Consider the following 18,545-nt stretch of genomic DNA (forward strand, 5'->3'; position numbering starts at 1 on the left):
GCATGTGGAGTGCGTGTTTACCTTGTGATTGCCCCAGAGCCTGGCCAAGCCATTGGGGTCCATGATGCGGAAGACTTTGTTCTCTGGATCCTCCCAGCGGATGTAGTTCTCGTACCGGCTGTCTGACAGGAGCTGGTAGACGTAGTCCCACAGCAGTCTGCAGTCTGCCATGACACAACAGGAAACACGCTAAGAAAGTGCTCAGGAAACTTTTCTGTCCTTTAAAGCCGCAAAGTTACTGAAGGAGTTTCGATTTCAAGGATGTCCATACCCACTGGTGCTAAAATATTATGAGTGAGCAACACTCTCTATGGGGTTGTATATTTCGTCATTTATCTCACCTGCTATCCGTCCAATTGGCATTTGCTGCTCCTCTGGAGGAGACACAGGCATGATGACATTCCTGTACAGTGCCTCCTCCTGCTGCTGCATTAAATGCTGCGGCTGTTGCTGCGCCACAGGAATCTGATGATGGCTGTGGATTTTCCCCTCACGCCCGTTCTCAATCGTCGCGTGAGACTGGGGTCCGCCCCGGCTGTGTCTGAAGTCCATGGCAGCACCACCACCGCTCCTGCTCGGGCTGAGGAACAGAGGGTTCATGATGGTGCTGGGCATGAGCTGAATGACGCGAGGAGCGCCCGCCTCTTGGCCCCCAGGGCTACCCGGGCACGGCGCCTCTCGAGGAGTCATGCAACGACCATTTGTGGCATTGGGAGACACAGAGAGAGGGTATATGTCTTCAGGCATGTGGTGGTTGCTGTCGGGCAGCTGGGAGAAGGTCTGGAGGTGGTCCTCGTTGGCAGGGCGGGGAAGGTTTGGCTCGGGAGGAGATTGCCGGGGTGTCGGGTGGTGAGGGGAGCGGGAGCGGTGTCGCAGCTCAATGGTTGGGGGGTGCTGGGGGAGTGGCTCTGTACCACATGGTGCTCGTCGTACCGTTTCTGAGGTTAGAAAAGGCACAAAGCGATATAAATAACACAAGCTTGTATTCGAATAGAGGTTATAAGATTAATTTACCCCCATTGATTGACATGTATCGACTCAACATTGTTATTAGTCGAAGCGTCTAGAATGTGAAGCTATACCACTACAAGACAATGATGACTGCCTTCACTACAAATGGAGAAAGAAGTCTAAGTTGGCAGTGATGCCACGGGGGGTGACTGGGCGTGCACCAGTTCCTGCATTTACCAAACCTGCGTGCCAACAATAACCAGGTATTTGCTACCTGGGTGAGATTGCTTGCCATTGAGTACAACACTGATAACACTGACAAAGGTCAGACTCTTTGTTCAGTGCGTACATGCGGCCACGACAGGGTGGAACAAGCCTTTCCGCCACTGTTGGCAACGTGAAAGAACAGTTCCAAATATAATGAAAAAAACAACAACACTGAATGGATGTTTGTTTTATTGCCAGTTTCAGATGTTTATCCAAAACGTGCTGTGATCGACTTTGCGACCAGTCAGTGACATGGTGATTTTTTTAGGGTAGGTGGTTTTTGGTGCTCTGGCTACAGACATTAAAGTCCACTAGGTGTCACTCAAACCCTAAATTTTGGAGGCATGCTAACGTGATTGATTCCCTGGTTTTGTTTGGGCGTTGTGGCACATTATCTACTGTACATAACATGTTGTTATTAACTGCTTTGCCACTGTTTACTTTTGCTCTAAGCTTTTGATCACAAACAAGGCAAGAACATACCTAATAAACACTTTCCAAAAAATAACTACCATTATGTAAGATTGTTAATAATAATTAGTTAACAGCAAATCAATGCCTTGTCAGATGAATAATTGCTGAATAAGCATTACTTAAGCATATTAGCCATTTATCTATGCCCTTTGTGATTGTTATGTTCAAGTGGGGAACAACTTTTATGAACCTGTATTACTTGATGCAGTATTTCATTGACGAAGCATCAACTAAGAGTTATTGATATACCCTTCTTGTACAGCGGGAACAGGCCTCTTATTCGTTTGTGATGACACATTTACAAAGTGGCACTCACTGGGGTCCTGGACTGCACCTTTTTAGTAAATAAAGCAGTGTTTCCTCGTGGAACTGGTTTTGCCGCCGCTGTTGAAAGTCTCGCCATGTTCTGCTTGTGCCAATTTCGATTCATCGCATCACATTTCCTCACATCAGAGCCAGAAATCAGTCTGAGATATTTCCGTAAACGCTATTATTTATACTAGCAACAGTTAAAAAAACAAACAAACAACCGAAGACACCTGTGCTCGTTAAGTCAGAAAACAGACAACGAAACAGACTACGAAAACATCTTAAAAGATCTACATTGTCCATATTAAAAAATGGGCCTGGCACCTCTTTTTTGTTATACTTTTGTTGCAAAAAGTATCAGATACCCTCTCACCATTAAATTTTTTATGTGCCTCTCTTATTGAAATGAAACTCTGTTTTAATATTAATGCCCCACAGTTCCACAAAGGGCCAAAATTCTGTAAGTTCCTACGCTAACACTAACGCTAACACTACAACAACAAAACACTAATCATGGTAAGCAGTGTTTGTTGTGGACAAACCTCAGCTGTTATTAGCATCATTTTGCTAGGCTACATTATTCACAACTGCAAGGAGGTGTTACATCTGATGTGTTCAGATATAATCTTTATTCTTATAAAAGAAAAGTACTGGACCTCCGCGTTCATTAAACAACAGCATCAAGAGAGCAAACTAGCCTGCTTCACAGCTAGCTAACAATGACTAGCTGGATAAGGTTGCTGATGTTAGCTTCTTCAAAACATTAGCTACTTAGCTAAACCATCCAATATAAACGTATAGGCCAGAAGACTAAGTCTTTTTTATTTTATTTTCTACATTGTTGGCGCAGAAGCTTAGGATTGTGTTGCACAAGGATTCAGTCAGAATTGGTATTTATAAGAGATGCAATCGTTTGAAAGAGTTTAAAAGCAGCATATGTTTAATCATGACAAAAACGACTTAATATAGCCTTTTACTAACTTGTAGAGGGATGTGACACCATATGAAGCTAAGGGTTGTAGGAAAATAGGGAGTACAATCATACAAGCATATTTTAGACTCAGGTAGACTGGGGGGCTGCCCAGAGTGGGAGTCGTGGGCCACATTTTTTAAAGGTGGTCAGGTTAACATTTTACCTTACTTTTATTTCAGTTTAAAAAGCTTGATCAGGGTGTAGAGTGTCCCTTTACACTCTAAGTTACACAGCGACAGAGAAGTAATTTAAATCATAGAGGTAGTGGTACAAAGACAAAAAACATTTTAACAACACAGTTTTTTGGTTTTTGGCCCACTGTTAAGTTTGACTGACCTTCGAGCTTCAGGTGCTGTGTAGCGCTTTCAGGTAGCAAGTGGAAGGAGTTCCCTGGAAAATAGGTGGACGGATAGAACACGTGGGACTTCCGCTGCTTCAGTATATGCTGCAGCAACTCATACAGGACATCACCTGTAGGGATACAAAGGTCAAAGGTTGAACTCCCAAGAATATTTCATCACCAAGCAAAGAGGGAAATAAATACTGGCGTCATCTAGAGAATAAAGTTCCCCTTTAGAAAGTAGGAACTTCTCTCGGATTTCCAGGCAGCAGGAAACTTGAGTAATATTGGAAGCGGTGTGGGTGGAACATCAAGACTTGTTTGCTGCTGGGAAAACTGTTCTTAGGTATTCACCAACCACGAACCAGTCCAGTGAGCATAGGGACGTGTTGCTGCCCTCTCAGGCGACTCACACTGTGGTGATCCATCAATTAGCACTTTACCTGTCAAAGAGTGTTTAATAGAATAAACAGAATAAGGGGAGAAGTTTAAAGTGTTGACGACTCGTCAATATGGAAGGGACAAATAACCCAGCTTTATGCAAATGTATGTTTCTTAAATACATGACCAGAGGTAAAGTAACAACAAATATTGTCCCAAAACTCTCATAGTATTTAGCATAAAACAAATATTTTCCAAACAATCCCATGGAAAACTCAAACACAACAGGCTGGTGAAGGTAAATACCCTCACGCAGTGCTAAACTAGATTACGTTCCATATATCTTACAGAAAAAAACCTTAAGAGAGAGACACTTCCAGACAGAAAGACACTCAATGAAACTAAATTGTAAGAAGTCAAGCGACAAAGTCAGAACAGCATCAACATCCACAACCCAGCTGCCAGCTAACAGGAGCTGAACGGATCTGACTCAGGACGTTCCTTCAGCTGACAGACGCTTCAGTCCTTAACTTTACTGTTTTCATACTTTTTTGTCCACTTAATTTCAGATTTTTTTTAAAAAGAATGCTCAGTTTTCTTGATTCAGAAGTGGCAACAACAGTCCTCGGGTAGGTTGAGGAAAATTTTGAGTGTGTTAAGATACGATGCTTCCCAACATTAACCAGGTAGGACAACATCTGGCTGATTCTCTGTCAGAAAGTCCTCAACACAAAGATTTCCCACGTGCCCTAAACACATCACGACAACGAAACATATGTACACCGTCCATGGCAGAGAAGGTCCAGGAACTCAGACACCAATTGAACACCATCCATTTGAATTTAAAGCCTGTGTATAATAAATACCTCAAAAATAAAAATAATTTATGTACATATACGTTTTGCAGATGTGTGTCTAACCAAAGGCAAAAATTAATAATTTGAAAAGCAAAATACTTATTACTCTAGGTCACCTTTGATTTGTATGTAATCCTAATATATTATTTTCCCATACATTGTTGTTGAATGTACATAATTTTCCATACTTCTGTTTCAGCAATATTTCTATATTCTTATATTTTTTTGGAGTTGAAAATGAGCGCGTGCAACATAAAGAATTCACCCCCCCCCCCCCCGGGAGCAATATTATTATTTTGATTCTGAAAACACCCCCAGTCATCAAATCATCCATTCAAAGAAATATTCCCTGCTGCCTGGTCAGTAGAGGAAAAATATCTCATCAGAACTTGCTTGCGTCTGTAAATCTAGAATTCCTTTGATATCACGTCTTTCCCAGCGTGTTTAGCAGACGAGAACCTTGAGTCCACGGGGGTAAATGAGCCGTGGCTCTACATGACCCTGGGATTTTGCTTTAAATGCTTACAGTTGTGGTGACACCTGACACAAAGCTCAAGCAGGAAGTTCACTCAATGATTAACAAGCTTTTTGTTGTGCTTCAACACCCACATCAATGAATCCTCTCCTGACGTGAAAGAGCGTTTACACGTTCAGCAAATGACCTCAGGTTACAGTCGAAGTGATGCGAGCAGATAACGCAGCGGCTGTCTTCCAACATGATCTCACAGACATTCTCAAGGTCATTACCATAACAAGGAAACGATTCTCATTAAGGAAGTGATGGCAAACACACGCACACACACACACACACACACACACACACACACACACACACACACATAGACACACACACCCCTTTCAGTTCTCACTTTCAGGTCCTGCAGCATTCAGCTGCAGTGTGGGGAAAATTCCTGCTTCCTGATAGCTGGATTCCTCGGCATGTTGGTTGATTCTTACCACGACAAATTTCAGTCACTAAAACTACAACAAAACTGATTTCCACTTTTTAAAAAATGAAGCTTGTTTTTTTAAGTGGACCACATGTAGAAAAATAGCTTTTATTCTTGGTATTTATCCTACTAACGTCATTGCTGGCCACCATCTTGTGGTAGCCTTCATCATTAATTAGGCTCCATAAAATTCTCATTAATAAACAGTAAATTATTTCAGGGTGCCAGAGAAGAGTGAGACCCTGAGAGAGACCCTAAGTGAGAGTGAGCTGATGTCTCATGTCCAATAATGCCTGATCTCCCAAAAGCAGGACACAGAAACATTGTGAGCAGAAAACATGCAAAAAAATTAAAAAAAATAACCCCACTGCCACAAAGTAGTAATAAAACCTGTTGAGCTAAATCATGACTTTTCATTCAGCCACGTCTTTTTGCCTACAAACTCCATTCATATAGTACTGTATACTGCAAGAATACTAATACTAATAACGCCAGGTAGGACAGGAGGGCATGTCAAGTGTGACTTAAACCTTTAAGATCCACCTGTTTGATCAAATTGGGCTGGAAACATACTGAGCATACATGTGGGTGTTGATTGACTCACTGGTCTGATCAGTTGGCGTTCTGGCGATATACATTTGTTCGCTCGTTCTTTCGTTTGGTTGCTTGGAAATCAATTGGACACCCTGACGTAACCTTGGCCGACCCCACGTGACGCCAGATAACCTTAAGGATAACGAGTTTTAACCCAATTAACCAGTCCATTACATGCAAGTTAGTATTTCTGATTGTTTATTTACGTCTGCTCTCTGTTTATTGATAGTGTATGTGGAAGTAACCTTCAGTTAAAACTCTGTTTAATACATTTTGTTTTAAACTCCTGTGTATATCTGGATTAACGGAGGGATGAACTGTTCATCAGTTACAAACCTCCGTAGAATCCCCTCCCTTTCTTGGAACTAAAATATATTTCACAATTTGATTCCTTAAAGATGACTTTCATGCTGGACCAAATCACGCTGTGATTACTTCAGCATGTGCGTTAGTAACACTTCCACAGTGCCACGCACTCACGCATGATCTGGTCTCAAATCCTGTTTCATTTTTTAAAATAGAAATTTCAAGAACCCAGAGGAAAACAGTATTATTTTCATTCCGCTGGTGTTGCCAGGGCAACAGTTGAGGTTGGTTTGTACTTCCTGATCAACCGTCCCCTACTTCCTCCCCCGGAAGCCTTGCTATAACAGCTGCCTCCCTCCACTGTCACCTCCCCTCCTCTGCTCCAGCTGGCTTTATTGATTTTTGAAGGTTTTTCTATTCAGATATGGATTTTGAGGCTTCACTAGAACCTGTATTGGTGTACAGAGAAGTGTTTTGTGAAGACGTGGTCATGCTTGTTCATTAGGTCTCTGAGGAACCCAAACAATGCCGTTTATTTACTCCTGTCAATCACATTGTGAGGGCAGGTTTTCCCTTTAATATTGACTTCATGCTAAATCATCTGTTTCCGTAGTTTTCCATTATCTTCTGTTGTCCTTCCTCAAACAGGGGTTTCCAAACTTTTGAGCTCAGGAACTCCTAAATAAACTAAAGACTTGAGACCCTGAGGTGGTTAAAGCACACAACATGCGCTAACTAACACTGAGTAGTCAGTATCGTCTTTAGAAACATCTTCATTGATTCTGGAACTTGTGTTGCGCCCCCAAATCTATGTCTCATGACCCCGCCAGAGAGTCCTGACCCCCACTTTGGGAACCCCCAGGCTAAGAAACATCCAGCGTGATCAACATTAAGTGACTAATTTGTGGAACTCTACAGGCTAGAAAACAACTTGCATACTTTTCAAGAAATTCATGAAGAGGTGGGAAGAAATCGGAGTACCGGAGTGGGGGGAGCGGTAGCGGAAGTCCTCCTTGGTGAGCAGCAGCAGGGCTTTACCGTTCATCTGGAAGGAGCCGCTGGTGATGGGGCGCAGGGCAAACTCCTTCTCAGCCCATCGAAGCCACTGGGCCACGTCTTCTCGGCTCCAGAAGACTGGCTGCAAACCTGGAGGAGGAAGTTTGGAACGGGGGCGGGAGGAAGAGGACGGGGTGTCAAAAGCAGGGGATAGTGGAAAAAAATAGCAAAATTAGGAGAAAGGACAAGAGGGAAAGAGACATGGGGGGGCATTGGGGGAAGAAAGAAGGAAAGGCCGGAAAGAGGGGAGTGTGAGGGGGAGGGAGGAAAGGATGGGGGGAGGGGGGGCAGAGAGGAAGGAAGGAGGCAGAGGCAGTAAAAAGGATATTGAGGAAGTGGAGATAAAAGCCAAAAGGAGGGAGTGATTACGGGAACAGCAGCAGAGATAAAGGGGGAAAAAAGATGAAGGAGGAGACAGAGTCAGAGAGGGAGTGGAGGTTAGAATAAAAGATTAAAAGATGATAGGTTACGGGGGAGAGAACAACATGAATAACAAGGAGAAAGGGGGAAGGGTAGGGGATATAAGAGAGATGGTCAGACTGTTATTTTGTGTTATCTGGGATGATCTCTGCTCTTTGCTCTCTGAACTCAACACAGGCACATGAGAGGACAGTTTATTAGACAGCGCATGAACAGACAAGGACACATGGAGGGGCTGGGAACAGAGGAAACAGGAATGACAGGATCTTTTTCTTCCCCTCTATGAAATGTTTCTTTCACTGCCATGGGAACAGGAGCAAAGAACATCTGTGCCATGTATGTACAAAGGACTGTGGACACACGAAAAAAAAAAGAACAAAAGCTCAATTTTTACCTGAAGGTTGTGTAGAATAGAGGTTTTGTTGTGTAATAGGAGGACTCAAGGAAGAAATAATATTATTGCTGTGTGCTTCTGAGCTAGATTTTCCCTGCACCGGCGAGCTAACAGAATAAAACAGGACTGAGTCCGAAAACCCGGATGTAAGTTATCATTGTTCAACTTCCAGTTCACTTGTCCTAAAGTCAGGGGTTTTTGGTTGAATGCCCGAAATCTGAGGTCAACACAAGCATGAGATCGTCTTAAGTGTCATAAAATATGTCAGCAAATGCCACATCCATCCGTTTAAGGTCTCGGGGGGTGGAGCCTATCCCAGCCGACATTGGGTGAGGGGCGGGGTTCACCCTGGACGGGTCGCCAGTCCGTCGCAGGGCCAACAGGAGCAATAAGGGGTTCAGTATCTCGCTTAAGGATACTTGGAGATGGTCACAGGGAGAAGTGAGGATCGAACCAGCGACCCGTCGGTTGGTAGACAGCCACTCTACCTCTGAGCCATGCCGCCCTAAATGCCAAATCTGTGTCTTAAATCAGGGGTTGCTAACAGGTGGCTAAACAATACCACTGAGTTTGGCACTGACATTAAACGTCATCATGCCAAACACAGAAGAAGTGTGAAGCTACTTGGGGTGAAGTGGAAATTGTGCATTCGTGGTGTATTTCCAACAGTGTAAAAGTGGTGCTCATTTGTTAAGTTTCGTATCCAGCAGCTCACTAGCTAGCTTACCTGGTCCGACTTCACCGACAACCACAGTTGGGCGTTGAAGCCAACTAGGAGGTTTAAAAACTACAAATAAACATGAAACTCTAATGGCAAACAAACATAAGCACACCTACATGAAATACACACTGAGGACAACGGCAAACTGCCTCAAGAAATATAGGCTTTCGACAAAAACAATGTCTTTGCTAACTAGGGTTAGCTAAGCCTAGCTAATCTTAGCAAAGCTTCATATCTAGCAAGCAATCACTTCTGTAAGAACACCACGACATGTCTTCATGGTAAGATACCGAAATGATTAATTGTCTTAATATCATCTGAGGAGGTTTTTTTTTTCCCCCCATGTTAAATCCCGCTCCATTTATTGTGTAATTCTGCACTGTAATCTAATGATTCCAGTTTGACTCAGCCTCACCCACTGTTAACTCAACACACACACACACACACACACACACACACACACACACATGATAGAGTTTTTCAGATCCATGTTGCCCGCGTGGAGCACTACGAGCAACCACTCACTTTTTTTTACTTCTCACTTATCACTGGGCCTCAAACACTTCCTCTGGGGAGCTGGACAGCTGTTATCGTTAGCCGCCAATGTCACTGTCACACAAGTAATAGGAACCTTGTGCTTGTATACACTCCCCCCCCCCCCCCAACACACACACACACACACAGAGGCCCCCCCCCCCCCCCCCCCCCCGCCCGTCAAACAAAGGAAGTTTTCACAGAGAGCAATCAATATAAAATGAAACCTTGCCTAGATAGTCAGCTTCCCATTTCTTCTCTGTCCTCTATACTCAAGATAGTGGCACCAGGCATAAAAGGCCTAGGTTATTTGCTGACGGCCGGTGGAGCCGACCCTCAACTGGTCAACGGAGGGCAACCGGGAATGGTAGACAGGTGTTTCAAAACCACAGGAACTACAGATGGGCAGATACAGAACAACATTTCTTCTTAACAGGCTCCTTTTTTTCCACAGCACTAGCTTTTTAGGCCTGCAAAGTCAGAGTATAAAGATCACGGCTAGTTCATTCATACAATTCTAGACTACAATATCTGTAACAGTGCATCTTCATATGGATTAGATGGCAGTAAGCCTGGGTGATGAGACTAAATTAAACTTGACCTTGATTAAGATGAACAAATAAAGCCTTTTTTTTCTGTCCTTGTTTTCTGACAAGGTCTGCAAATGGGGGGGGGGGGGGGGGGATTACAACATCACATTGCGGGTTAATGTTGCCAATGTGCACCCTTCAGTCACCCCCCTGGAAAACTGAGAAAAGGTATCGGGAATCGACTGATATTGTATTGTTTTGCTTTATGTAAGGGCTCAGAGCGATCATGAACTCGTTCTTTAAAGTAGGGCCCAGCAGGCTTTCACTGAACAGAATGAAAAGTTAAAATTGCCAAATCCCATCACAATTTACTCACTTTTACAAAAAAGAAAAGAAAAAGGCCGGCTGATAAAAATACACAGGTACTGATAACATACAATTACTCATTTCAAAGCTGGTAATTGGTTAGTCACCAGAAAGCACTAACCAAATTAACCATAATGTGGAGTAACTAGTAGGTGAGAGGTTGTAAATGTTGTTGGGTTTTTTTTTTGTTAATTGGATAAATAATTACAATTAATAGCTCATTCCTGACACAGCATAGTGTTTGCTTTAAACACTGATGCCCATCGAGGTCATTCACTGGTTTGTCTTTTCCTGGGTTAGAGTTTTAACATGCGAGGCGTCTGCTAATTCGCTTGTCACACATTCATTTACAAGTAAGGTCGGGCACCATACAATTAGTGTCAGGTAGCTCATGTGGGAAAGAGTGTGAAGTACAACATGGCCTCCACACAGACTCTGCAATACAAAGATGGTGATGGCTCCTAAGAGCTGAGGAGTGGAGCATATTTGAAAGCTAATGTGAGCATCAGGTTCTTTATTAGAGAGAACGTGAAGCACCTTGGCGTACTGGTACTGAGTGTTAGCGTACAGATATAATTTCACGTGTGAAGTATACCCAATATCTCCAGTGGGCTTAATTAGTGATAGAAAACATAACGCATAATTGCCCGAGGTTACAGTCACTGCTTCAGACAGAGGAATTCCAACAACCGATTTAATGAAATTAGCTTATTTCCACAAAGACACCCAGTCACATTCTGTGTGGCTACATAACAAGAATAGATAGATGGTAGAAGCTCTGACTCCATCATTAACTTCCTATCAATATTGAATCAAGCTGCCATCTGCACTGCATGCCCCAGCTGTGCGTTCGTCTCTCGTGGCAACTTGAGAGAGCAGCAAGGCCGGGGCGGGCAGCAGTGCAGCCTGGGTCGCGAGGTCATGGCTGCGGTATGCTCTCTCCAGGGCCAGAGAGAAGAGCCGTTCTGCCAAAAGCCCTCCAAGATCCGGTCTGCTGGCCTCAGCCATCTGCACAGAGCCCAAAGGAGGAAGCAACAAGGAGAGCAGAAGGGAGGAGGGGGAGGAGGAGGAGGAAAAAGGGGGCCCCAAACAAACGTGTCCCACAACGCACTTTGGCAGGAAGCAATCCAGCGTGGGCTTCGTTTCAGCACAGGAAACTTCCTGCGGGAAGGTTAGAGAGCGACACCGGGAGGTTTATTAACAGACGAGAAGCAAGACGAGGAAGAGAAAAGTCAGAGGGGGAACAGAGATGAGACGTGGTGGAGGATAGCAGAAAAGGCCGAACAGCAGGAACAAGAGGACTAAACAGAGCTGTAAAAAGAGGAAGGAAAGGCAAACAGGAAGGGAAACAGATACTAAGGCAGAGCTCAACTGTAGCTGACAGAGCAGGGGCACGCTCAGGCTAGTCTTCATAGCTATTCTGGGATGTAATCCATAGCTAGAGTTACCTATTGAGAAGCGGGTCCAAAATTGTTGTTACGAAATTTACCATTGCAATTTTGGACCTGTCTTGCATCGTTGTTAACTAGTGGTTGAACAAAAACACGGTGCGTCAGATCACTCGAGCGCATCTAACATGCATCTCCGGTTCTTAGTAGCAGATCGTTGGATAAGACGAGACAAAAGTGACGAATCATTTTCTCTCTCCTCTTTGCTTGCGCCGTTTACGCAGCGAGTTGCCACTGTGACAGTTGATGCTGAATCAAGGCAGAAGTACTTGCCATCGTGTCAATCAGCATATCATTGCCGACTTGAGCGATTTTAAAAGGTCGTGTTGAAACACTCAGGATCTTGAATCATCTCTGTCTGCTCCGAAATGTAACTGGCTCTTTCAAACTTAAGAATTACAGTTAGAATTAAATCTGGCATCCATGTGTGATGGTTCCTGTATTTACCAGGTGTTGTAGCTACTTGTGTGTTTTTCGACAGACTTGTTGAATATCCTCACGGAGCAGAGGTAGCAAAACCCTGTTATTTAGCTCACTTGTAGCTTATTAGCTTGTTTTTGCTAGTGCGAAGTTCTGTCTATTCAAACGCGGCAACAAAAAGTGACATCTTTTTGCTACATACTTTGGGTAAATACCTCAGCAAAAATGTACAGAAAAGACGTCTGCCGTCACAGAGGTTTCCATTAGGAATGAATGGACTTCCAGGTGAAATCAAGGCTCTGAACTTCAGTATGTGGAAAACCTTAGTGGCTACATTTCCATGGATGGCAATATTCTGATGTTAATCAGATGAGGACCGTCGACAACGCTAAACAGTATTTTCTGACAACCTTAACTTAAAGCCATTGTGCGAGCGAGCAATAATCCTATTAAGATGTAAAATCGCCTGACTTTCATTGCAATGCAGCTTGCGCGAGGGTACGTATACAATGCATTTCCGCGGCACATTCGACAGTCAAACTTTACGACAAACGGCCCAGCTTCTGGCTCTGTGCTCACTTCATTGCATTCATAGAAACAGAAACCATTTTGGGTCAAATACCAGTAAGAAACTGACGTGTAACATAGAGATGGAATGTGCGCGGGCGTCTTCAGTCATTAGTCAGACTGATCTGCATCATGTACACAGGAATATGAATGGAATATTCTTTAAGAAACTCATGCACTCACAGAGATACGATCTTTAGAATAAAGTCAACGTTCACATGTAAACGTAGCCGATGTCGTGCGTACACTGAGTTGGTGTTAGTGTTTACATTGACAAGAAATCGAGCACAATCCCAGGCCCTTGACTAAACCGTGGGCTGCTAATCCTCTCTGATGACACATAATTTTCACTCTGCGGTTTCTCAGGCCCCCGCTCATACTCATCAAGACACACACACACAGGAGCACAGAAGTTGCCAAGGCAACTCCTGAGCGCTTGGGGTGAATGAAGGAAAGACGAGGATGAGATCACCGGTATCTTGTTTCGTCGTAGCCGTACAGAAGCCCTCAACTTCCCCTCTCCGCCAGATGAGTTAATGAGGTCCGTCCTGCTGTGATGCTTAAAGGTCCCGTCCAGTATCACCGTCACACCAACACTAACACAGCTGTCCGTCCTGCTTGTGTTCCTCGCACTAAGAACTGCCATTCCTGCCTATTAATAACCAATTTAACCTCCACCTGTGGTGGCCATATTAAATATCTGTGAGTTTAGGGAATGGCATGATAGCAGCTGTGTCTGAAGTGAAGATTCATTTCTGGGAGCCATCACAAGTGCATCTGATTGATTTTCTTTTGGACATTAATTTGCCAGCAAGCTTATCATAATCACAACTGCACTGTGGAAATACTTCAAATATGTAACATTTCCCTACATAAGTATCTGAAAACAACTCGATCTGTGCATGCAACAATATTCAACAGTTACTTTTACGATAAACTATTGGATTATCTCATGACTGAACTTGTTTGCACGACTCATCTCACGGCCATGTTAGCAGGTATTCCTTGTGACTTTTGCATTGGAATTAAATGAGGTGAATAAATATGACGTGACAGAAACAAATACAGGCTCGTGAAAGGTTTTCCATTCAAGTTGTGTCCCCTTCATCGGTGGTTGGTAAACAAAAACCACAACTACCATCATTCCACGCTCCCGCAGGGGTTCAATTATTTTGGTTTTGGTGAAGAGACCCCGACCACAGACACGCTGTAATTCGAAGCGTGTTTTGAGTACATTGTGTGAAGTATGCTGTTAAACTTTGGGTTAATGAATAATAAGGTTCCATAAATCATACAATGGAAATGAAGAACCTTCTCCCAGCTGACATTGAAATATTATTTCTGTTAAATTACAAAGCCTGGCTGGCAGCGAAAGGAGAAAAATAAACAAAATATAAAGAGCTTTGACGTTTCTGCTCCATCTTCCTGATGTTAACACAATTCAGACTGGAAAAAGTTTGATTAAAAAAACGTCATGAGCATTCATTTCTTTTACACTTGACTGTCAGTGCAAAGACTTATAAGAGCTGCACACCTGTTGCAGAGACAGAAACTGGAAAACCTGCATGACAAACCAGGTCTTAACTCAATCACTTCCCATGGAGTTTTTAAAGGGATCCAAAATTTATCAGCACGTTATCGGAATCAGCGAAAATCGGCTTTTAAAAGAAGTCATCGATATGTGTGATCACCACGTCCAGAGCTGGTCACAGTGTGATGAGCTGAGAGCCAGTTAGAAAAATGGAAAGTGTTGTTGTTGTTTTTTAATTTTGGAAACTGAGACGTTACTTGTAACAATTGCTCAGTGTCGGTCATGCCAGGAGAAGCCAACAACCGAGCAGCCTCCTCTCCGCTCCTGGACAAAGCCAGAGAATGCTTTGCTACCAGCCCACGGTGGTGCAGTGGTCAGCACTGTCACCTCGTAGCAAGAAGGTTCTGGGTTTGAGCCCTGGCTGGAGCGCCCAGTCTTTCTGTGTGGAGTCTGCATGTTCTCCCTGTGCCTGCGTGGGTTCTCTCTGGGTACTCTGGCTTCCTCTCACAGTCCAAAGACACGCAAAAAGAGACGAGGCTGATTGATACTCTAAACTGACAGTAGGTGTCATAAAGCAATAATGACAAAACTGACAAACTGATATATACCGTGGGCTGATTCTTCCTGCCAAACATTACAAGGGTTAGCTTCTTAAATACTCTCTGATGTTCTGGGATTACTCTTCCGCCAGTGCCCCCACTGGATCGTCTCGAGTAACTTCGGAACAAGCAGATGTCACAACCTTTCTGGATTCTTCTTAAACAGAAGTCTGCGCAGACTCCCTCAGTTTCCATCTGGCTTACAAGATGTGATGTTCTTTCTTAAGCTTGAGAATGTTAAGTACTCTCTGAGGGGTTCCTACGAGAATTTCATTACAAAATGGCAGCCATTTATTTATTTATTTTATTTTTTTAATGCGTTACAAAGGCTTCAGATTAAAGCCTGTGACTTGAAGGATCAAATTATTGTTGCTGGCTCGAGCAACTTGCCCATGTTTTTCTCCTATATTACAACACGGTACTTGCCTTCCATCTTATGTCAGCCGTAAAGGGTTATGAATGGTTGGTTATGTTGTTGGGGGCTTGTATGAGACACTGATGCCCAGTCGGTGTCTCACCTGCTGTAGAGGACGGGCAGGTCGTCCTCTGTCGGGAGGATCAGCCTGATGCAGCGGTAGGAAGCGGAGGAAGGTGCTGCTGTGGTACGAGCGCCAACACAAGCACAGCTTCTCGCCACTAACAAGTCCACCCGTCTAAAGCACAGGTGTCCCTTTACCTGCCCGTTACACGTAAACATTTTTGCCGCTCTGCATTCGCATAGGACAGCCGTTTTCTGTGGGGACTACTTTCTGTGGAGTATGGCTGTTGTGCGTTTGAGGAATGTGGTCCCCAGTGCCTTTTAAAGCAGTTTCCACTCATTATTATTATTATTACTTAATTTTTTTCTTTTCTTGCCGTTTCCCTTTCCATTGTTACAAGTTGTGAGATGACGTTGGGTGGGGTTTGTTCTTTTTGCACTGCTCTTTCTAAATATTGCAAAATCCCAAAAGAAAGATTTTTCAAAAAAACAAGAACAGCACCATCACATAGTAGAATATAAAAATAAATAGTAAAAGTACGGCTGTAGAAGCTGTATGCATGATGGAAGTACATGCTGATGGCTGTATTGGGCATAAAAAGAGTCTTATTAAAACAAAACAAAATATTGAAGAACAGCTGTCAGTGTTCAGCACGACACACATTCCTTGGCTGCCTGTTTGCTTTTGTTTTTAATCATGAAGGTGGAAAATAACTGCACGTTTCATTTTGAGTCATATTGGAACATTGAAAAACTTTATTTACACGCAGACAGGCACACAACAGCTGTGAATGAGCTATAAATAAACAACAACGCAAAAAAAAAAGCCCGGCTGCATTGGTGGAGCTCGAAGCTCCTTAGTCACTCCGTTCTGTAAATGTTTGCCTTCCCTCTCAAAGCAGAAGTAGGCGGATATTGGTCTTGCTATCTGAGTAGAGAAAATTTTTCTTTATGCAGACGGAGGAGGAGGAGGAGAAAGAAGGGGGGAGGGCTGGCCGTGACCTTCTTGACACCCTGACTCAGGCACATGTGGGTATGAGAGCAACACATTTCCTCTGCTCATCCTCACATCTCCCTCAGTTGTCTTTGCCTCCATTTACATAGATTGCCCCTCAGGTGGGTGCGGCCGGGGAAAACCAACTACTTTTACTTTTCAGTCAAGGGAACAAGCCCCCCCTCCACCACCACCACCACCACCACCACTTCATATTCATCCTCCACTTCCTCTACGAGCATGCATGCGCTTGTCCCCTTCCAGCAGAACTGGACTTCATCCAGTCAAAACAAACATAAAACACATCATCAATCACACAGAACTTTTATGGCCAGGAAGTAGCGCGACCTGTTTCAGATTGTTTGTTGTCGAGTGCAGGAGCAAGCCAGCTCTTGTAGGTTAGTTCCTGAATCCAGCATCAACTGCCACTCTTCCTTTTGTTCAGGAGCCAACTTTTTTTTTTCTTTTTTCATAAAATGCAGAAGCTCCAAAGAAATTTGTTAACTGAATCAATCAAAAGGCCTGTCTGAACACCCCCCCCCCACACACACACACACACACACACACACACACTGAAAGCATTGAATGTTTCCATGTCGAGAAATAGAGAAAGTAAAAAAAGTTATGTATTGTGGCTTTAAAATAACTAAATTGAGAGAAAAAGTTGTGTCTTGTGGCCTAAAATTACAAATTTCAGGGAATTAATTACACCTGTAACTTCAAAATGATTGTTTTTTTCTGTACAGAAATCCCTCTATGACCACTCCCAAGCTCTGCACCTTCTGGTTTTGTTACATTTGAATATATTTCACAGATAAAACAAAACAGCTCATCTTGTGTCTCTCTAGACTTTTCAATCGTAAATTTTCACTCCTTGTTTCAACTTGTAGAGCTAAACGGGTTCCAGTGATGTCAGATCCAAAGTTTGGATTACGGTCAAGTTCTTTGCTGCAGGGTTTTAGTGTCACAATTCCCAGAAATCACCTGTCAATTTAAGAGGATCACCACTGTTTTTATATGTCAACGTCATTTCTCGAGTCACAGAGAGTTCTGCTAGCTTAAAACAGCCGTTTAAGGTCTTCTGTTGCTCTGGAGGAGCTTAGTCAGGTCTGAGGAAAATACTTGCGTAACCTCAGTTTGGAGCTCACATTTGGGACAGAAAGCCTGCTTTAAAACTGTGTCCTCATTCCAAATGAAATACTGACTCCAGGCGCGATTTGAGTCTGTTGTGTACTCGCCTTTATATTTTATATATATATATATATATATATATATATATATACACACACACACACACACACACACACACACACATATATATATATCATAATGCAGCTGGAAATAGAAGAGCTGCAAAACCTAAGTGCTAACAAATCTAAGTGGTGGCCCTTTCAATATTATGTGAAATAAAAAATCTCAAAGAGAAGAAGATTTTGTGAGGACAGTTGCCGATCGGTTCACGCCAGCATTTTTAAACTGGGCGTTCCCTACCTCCCGCTGTGGTTGAACTGTCACTAGCTGGGTCTTTGTGATGGGCGTTTAGATGAAACGAGCACATTTTTTGAACAGGTGAGGATAAATGTAAAGTTGTCCATTATTCTTCAACTGTCTTTAAAGTTGAGTCCGCCATTCAATAGTGATGTAGCTTTGCTAGCTTGTACCAAGGGCAAAGGGTCACCAGCTGGCACTGGAGGTGGGCAGACTTCCGGCATTGAAGGGATTCTTCGCTACCTCTCGTCTTCAGTGACACGGACAGTAGACCGACAGGCAGAGCAACTGTGCGTGCAACATGTCAAGCGAGTGGCATGACGGCTTTGAATTTTGGTTTTGTATCATGTCGTTGCTTGTAGGGACACACAACATTCTCACAGTCTTTCTCACTAGAAGTGAGAAGAAACAATGAGTCACACAACCAATCCAAAGATTTTCAGGTGGCCCTGCGGCCGTGTATCAGTGAACACCGTCCCACCAGCAACACAGGCCTTGTGGGACGGCCCAGCTGCGCCATTTAACAAACTCTTTTAGTATTTGCGAGGTAATATATAGAATAAAGTCATCTCTCTGCGTCACAGTGCAATGAAGATA

At 43.5% G+C, this 18,545-nt stretch overlaps 1 protein-coding gene across 2 annotated transcripts in view; it reads right to left on the reverse strand.

Moving 5' to 3' along the window:
* The window catches only part of etv6 (ETS variant transcription factor 6), a 34,406-nt gene that overhangs the window by 2,697 nt on the left and 13,164 nt on the right, over nucleotides 1–18,545 (reverse strand). For both annotated transcript variants that reach the window (XM_086201084.1, XM_086201082.1), the window contains exons 3-6: nucleotides 7,384–7,548; nucleotides 3,311–3,445; nucleotides 342–938; nucleotides 22–164 (exon numbers count right to left, since the gene is read on the reverse strand). In XM_086201084.1, the coding sequence (XP_086057210.1) occupies nucleotides 22–164; nucleotides 342–938; nucleotides 3,311–3,445; nucleotides 7,384–7,548 (1,040 nt within the window). The remainder of the gene's footprint in view (nucleotides 1–21; nucleotides 165–341; nucleotides 939–3,310; nucleotides 3,446–7,383; nucleotides 7,549–18,545) is intronic.

This window comes from Aulostomus chinensis, chromosome 4, assembly GCF_037954235.1.
Source record: "Aulostomus chinensis isolate RoL2024-O1b breed Wild chromosome 4, RoL_Achi_v1.0, whole genome shotgun sequence".
NCBI lineage: Eukaryota > Metazoa > Chordata > Actinopteri > Syngnathiformes > Aulostomidae > Aulostomus > Aulostomus chinensis.